The sequence below is a fragment of the Hemiscyllium ocellatum genome, chromosome 35 (genome assembly GCF_020745735.1).
Source record: "Hemiscyllium ocellatum isolate sHemOce1 chromosome 35, sHemOce1.pat.X.cur, whole genome shotgun sequence".
NCBI lineage: Eukaryota > Metazoa > Chordata > Chondrichthyes > Orectolobiformes > Hemiscylliidae > Hemiscyllium > Hemiscyllium ocellatum.
The window spans coordinates 35,970,213-35,976,589 of NC_083435.1; the positions used below are offsets into that span (position 1 = coordinate 35,970,213).

Below are 6,377 nucleotides of genomic sequence, written 5' to 3' on the forward strand. Positions count from 1 at the left end.
GATCTTGGCACTGGATACCATCGAAGTTTTATGCCCAGACAATATTCCAGCAACAGTAGTGAAGACTAAGGCTCCAGAACGAGCCATGCACCTAGCCAAGCTGATCTAGTGCAGCTACAACATTAGTATCTACCAAGAATGTGGAAAATCATCCAGTTGGGTCCTGTACACAAAACTCCAAGCCAATCTCTTACCACCCTGTTAGTCTACTCCCAATCATCAGCAAAACTATAAACATGTCATTGACAATGCCATCAAGTGGCACTGACTCCACAAGAACCTTCTCACTCAGTTTGGGTTGCACTTGGCCCATTCACCTCCTAATGTCATTCCAGCCTTGGGACAAAATGGACAAAAGAAAATTCAAGAGGGAAAGTAAGGATGGCTGACAATCATTTCAGTGTTTTATGTGACCAAGTGTAACCTTAATGAGCCCAGTTAAACTAGCCAATAGGGATTGGGGAAACCTCCCCACTGGTTGGAGACATATCCAGCACAATAAATAACGATTGTAATTGTTAAGAATCACTCACCATATCCAGAAGACATCACTGTATGAGTTCTTCAGGGTGGTGTACTTGGCCCAACCATCTCCAGCTGTTTTGTCAATGATCTTCCCCCCACCCCATCATATGGACAGAGGTGAGGATGCACAATATTCAGCACAATTCATGACTTTTCAGATACTGAGCATCAAAATGCAGCAAGGCCTGGACACAATCTCAACATCTACTATTAAGTAGCAAGTATCATCCAGCTGACACACGTGTTAGACAATGACCATGCAGCTAGTCACCCCAGCTCCAAACCTGCTGACTGCTGTCCCACCTCACTCTGGGCTGGTAGCCAGTGGGCCCAGGGCAGGGGCAACCAGTGGGCCCACAGCGGGGATGGCAGCAGCCCAGAGTGAAGTGGGGACAGTAGCCAGTGGGCCCAGGGCAGGGGCAGCCAGCATCTCTGGAGTGGGGAGGCCAGTTGTCCGGAGCAACGATGGGTATTGGTTGGTAACCAGTGGAAAGCCCTTGTGGAAAGTCTAATGTCTATCTTATTAGCTTTGTTTTATATTTTCCTGATTAATATTATGTATATCTCTAATGCTATTAGCCTTCTTCACTACCTGCTGGACCTGCATGCTTACCTTCATTGACTGGTGTACAAGAACACACAGATCTCTCTGTACTGGCCCTTTACCTAAATTAATTCCATTGAGGTAGTAATCTGCCTTCCTGTTCTTGCCACCAAAGTGGATAACCGTACATTTATCCACATTAAACTGCATCTGCCATGCATCTGCCCACTCACCTAACTTGTCCAGGTCACCCTGTAATCTCCTAACATCCTCATCACATTTCACCCTGCCACCCAGCTTTGTATGATCAGCAAATTTCCTAATGTTATTGCTGATACCATCTTCTATATCATTAACATATATTGTAAAAAGCTGCGGTCCCAGCACGGATCCCTGCGGTACCCCACTGGTCACTGCCTGCCATTCCGAAATGGAGCCGTTTATCACTACCCTTTGTTTCCTATCAGCCAACCAATTTTCAATCCAATCTAGTACTTTGCCCCCAATACCATGCGTCCTAAGTTTACTCACTAACCTCCTATGTGGGACTTAATCAAAAGCTTTCTGAAAGTCCAGGTACACTACATCTACTGGATCTCCCTCGTCCATCTTCAGAGTTACATCCTCAAAAAATTCAAGAAGATTAGTCGAGCACGATTTCCCCTTCATAAATCCATGCTGACTCTGACCTATCCTGTTACTACTATCCAGATGTGCCGTAATCTCATCCTTTATGATAGACTCCAGCATCTTTCCCACCACTGAGGTCAGACTAACTGGTCTATAATTTCCTGCTTTCTCTCTCCCACCTTTCTTAAAAAGTGGTATAACATTAGCCACCCTCCAATCCTCAGGAACCGATGCCGAGTCTATCGAACTCTGGAAAATAATCACCAACGCATCCACGATTTCCCGAGCCACCTCCTTCAGTACCCTGGGATGTAGTCGTGAATGTATCTAAAGAAAATCAGGATCTACCTTCAGAAACAAATAGTAACTATCACACATTCCTAAAGTATCAGTTTCGGGAGGTTAAACACTACATTAATATTTCTACTCAATTATTCCTATCGTTACATGTTATGACTTTATTCTTTCAAAATTGTTTTCTTCAAATAATCAAATAGTAGATGACAAGTGTGCTCAATTATTGGACAATATGTAGTTCCTGGCGATGTTGTCCTTTCGTAGAATTTTATAATCTACGATAAATAAATTGTTTAATATTCTATTTTAAAATGATTATTGCACTGGTTTAGAATGTTAATTTCATGGTGAACAAAAGCTTGAATCCTGTTTGAAAGTGTTTGAACATAATTGGATTTCCCATAAAGTCTGAACAAGTGGTCCTCCCTTCCATTAGTTACCTCAACTTTATCAAGCAATCGGGTTTGAAACTGGACAAAATTTAATCAGCAATTCATCACTTTACAAAAAAAAGGTTTAATCCATCTTCATGTAACCTTTAATAACAACTAAATTCTTGGTTAAATCTCCGCAAAGAGTAACTGGAGGATGGGTATCTCACTTTACCAAGTAATGTTTCACAATACTCTTTGAGTATTATGTGTTTAATATGTTTTCAAACTCATGCTTTGTGCCAAACATCACTTCATTAGTGAACATCTCATTTCCCCACTCCGCCTTGGTGACTGGGCCATGATAGCTCCCAGTTAAACAGTGCCTTGATTTTGAAAATTTTCATATGTTTTAAAATCCCTCCATGGTCTCACTTCTCCCTGTCTCCGTAACATCCTCAAGCCCACAACCCTTCAGGGTCTCTGTACTCCTCTAAATCTGGCTTCTTCAAATTGTCTCTGTCTCAATTCCTCCACCAACAATGTGTGTCTCTCCAACTCACTGGACCCTGAAGTATGGAATGCCCTTCCAGAACATCTCGACCTCTTCCTATCTTGTTTTAAGATGCTCTAAAACCAACCCTGACCAAGCTTGCAGTCACCTGACCAAGCATGCAGTCACCTGACTTTTTTTTAAAAAAGCTTCATTCACAGGCTGAGGGCATCAACATCTGGGCCAGCATTTCCTGGCCATTCCTCATTGGAATAATTCAGAAACATTCATCAACAATGGTTTCATCAACATCACCGAGTAGCTGCTGAAGTAATTTGGTCTTAAATTGTGTTTGCTAATTATTCTTCTGAAGTGTGTACTTCATCAAAGATACTATATAAATGCAAGATATTGTTGTTGCTTAGATATATTTTAGAGGGTGTGATGTGTTACCATTGCTGAGACAAACAACAGCTGGATTGTAACTCAGACCCGCTGCCCCTAAGCTAATGTGAAAGGTGATGTTTCGATGTTAGGTGTACAATTTGCGTCACCCTATTAGTCTCCAATAATATGGAGGATGCGTACCGTGTATATTGTAAAATATAACCGACAATTATAAATGTAGTGAGGCAGCTCAGAGAGCCGCAGACTGCACTGAAAGGATGTGACCGACTTTGTACTTTGTGTCATGAAAATTAGATACAATGTGGAAATTTTTTTTACAATTTTTAGACAGTAAATATGCAAATAGGAAAACAATCCTTTCCTATTTATATGATTAAACTGACCTTAAAGGCTGATAATCGTGGTTAGTCATCAATAAATAATTGTTTGTTGTTGATTGAATTCATTGCTCATAATTTCACGAGATTTTCACTCAGCAGCTTGTGGGTCCTTGTATCAGCAGTTGTTGAGGGTCAGTTCAATGTGACCTGGGAGAGTTAAGGCCATTCATGGGTCACAGGTCAGTATCACTCACTGCTAACCCTGGGCTGGCTGGGAATCCCATGGACCCTGGTGTTCTTCCTGGTACTGAGTCTAATTCAAGGCACAGTCACAGGGGAGACACTCAGACCCTGGTGGAGGGAGGGGTGTGCAGAGAGAGAAACGAAGAGTGTGGTGTGGGGGCTTCATGGAGTGGATTAATGACAGAGAGTGGTGTGGGACGTTTAGTTCCAGAGGATCCAGTATGGGAGTTGATGGTGAGAGTCTGGTACAGAGAATCCAGCATGGAGATTCAGCTGGTTCCCTGCAGTCATGGGAGAACCCATCTCCCCAGTGAACCTCATGGAACATTCCATGAGCTGGAGGCAGACCCACAATATCATTAGGGAGGGAGGGAATTCCAAGGTTTGGAGCCGGTGACAGTGAAGGAATGGATGGTCAGGATGGTGAGTGGCTTTGAGGGAACTTGCAGATGATGGTGTTCCTCAGTGAAGCTACAGAACAGGCCGAGGTGTGCAGTAAACAACAGGAGCAGCAGAGACAGAGCTCAGTGATTCCACAACCAACAGATCAGATCTGCTGTCCTACCACATCCAGTCATGGTCATTCAACAACTTAATGTAGGAGGAGGAGGTTCCACTTGGGTTGCTGGATTCCTGCTCCAGGGACAATCCCGATGTACCGTCTCCTCCCCCCGTTGGAAGAACTGAGCCATATGTTTACTGTGAGAGGGGGATCACAGGGTCCTAGTGCTGTCCTGATGTTCCTGAGCTGGTGGGGGAAGGGAGGCCTCTTCTCAGCCCCAGCCTTCCTGGCTCAGAGCCTGAACCTCAGCCTGGCTGTGCTGGAGCTACCCCGTCACTGGGACCGGGTCATCACTTTGCACTTGTTCCATTTTTCTGCTTCTGCAGCTTCACATCAAACAATGGATCAAATTTCTCAACAAATAGGGTGCAGTCTCCAAAGATTGTTGTATTACTGGTTTTTCCAGTTTGTAAACAGAAGCTGTTTCCCCTCAGTGTGTTTAATTCCCAGTCCCTGATTGGAATAGGGACAGTGTATTGCCAGAATGTTGCTGATCCTTTCCTTTCCCTCCCAGTGTTTTCCCTGAGTCTCTCCCGATGAGTACAGAATTCAGCTTTCCATTCTGTCTCTGGGAACTGAGAGATTAAAGGCGATTCATGAATCATAGAATGCCTACAGTGTGGAAGCAGGCCATTCGGCCTGTTGAGCCGACACACAACCCTCTCAAGGTTTTCCCACCCAGACACTCCCCACTATTCAATCACATAACCTGGCATTTTCCATAGCTAATCCACATGCATACCCCTGGACACTGGGCAATTCAGCATGACCAATCTACCCAAGGTGCACCTGTTCGACTGTGGCAGGAAACTGGAGCACCCGAGGAACCCCATGCAGACTCAGGAAACTCCACACAGACAGTCACCCAAGGCTGGAATCAAACTCAGGTCCCTGGGGCTGTGAGACAGGAGTGCTAACCACTGAGGCATGGTGCCACCCTGGGTCATGGGTCACAGGTCAGTAACAGTCACTGCTAACCCTGGGCTGGCTGGGAATCCCATGGACCCTGGTGTTCTTCCTGGTACTGAGTCTAATTCAGGGCACAGTCACAGGGGAGACACTCAGACCCTGGGGGAGGGGGGAGTGTGGAAGGGTGGAGTGCAGAGAGAGAAACACCCAGGCTCACCCCCAGGGTCAAGGTTCTGGGTCAGGTGGCAAAGAGAATTGGGCTATTCTACCAGGAAAGGAAGCACCTGATGGAATTTATAAAACATTAAATAGTCTGGAAAAGGGAAATCTGAGATTGGTTGGGGAGGGAGGGATTGACAGTGAAAGTCAGGTACAGAGAACCCAGTGTGGGGGGTGAGGGGGGATTGATGGTGAGTGTCAGGTACAGAGAACCCAGTTTTTTGGGGAGAGGGGGAGAGGTGGGGAGGGAGACTGATGGTGAGAGTCAGGTTCCAGAGAACCCAGTGTGGGGGAGGGGGGGGGGATTGATGGTGAGAGTCAGGTTCCAGAGAACCCAGTGTGGGGTGGATACAGACTGACCACTGCACCCTTCTCCAACCAATAACCATCTCGTGAGAACACATGAAGGTGGTAGTGTTCCCATGTGTCTGCTGACCTTGACCTTCCAGATGAGGTGGTTGTGGGTTTGAAAGGCACTGTTTAAGGATCTTTGATGAATTTCTGTAGATAGCAAACACTGCTGTAACTGAGTGTCAGTGATGGAGGGACTGGATGTTGGTGGATGCAGTGCCAATCAGTTGGGTTACTAGGTCCTGGATGGTGTCAAGCTTCTTCAGTGTTGAGATGGTTGTACTCATCCAGGCAAGCAGGGAGTATTCCATCACATTCCTGACCTGTGTCTTGTTGTTTGTGGACAGGCTTTGGGAAAGCAGGAGACGAATTACTCACTGCAGTATCTCTAGCTTCTGACCTGCACTTGGAGACACTGCATTTATGTGGTGAGTCCAACTGATTTTTCTGAGATCATTATTTTTTTTTAACATTCAAAAATATACTTTATTCATAAATACTTTCA

General features: G+C 45.2%; 1 protein-coding gene across 1 annotated transcript in view; it reads right to left on the bottom strand.

Annotated features, from left to right (window-relative positions):
• Window positions 1–4,666: 4,666 nt before the first annotated feature.
• Window positions 4,667–6,377, bottom strand: part of LOC132832627 (HLA class II histocompatibility antigen, DQ beta 2 chain-like) — a 30,875-nt gene continuing 29,164 nt past the window's right edge. The window contains exon 4 of the mRNA XM_060850710.1: window positions 4,667–4,719. Within this exon, the coding sequence (XP_060706693.1) occupies window positions 4,667–4,719 (53 nt within the window). The remainder of the gene's footprint in view (window positions 4,720–6,377) is intronic.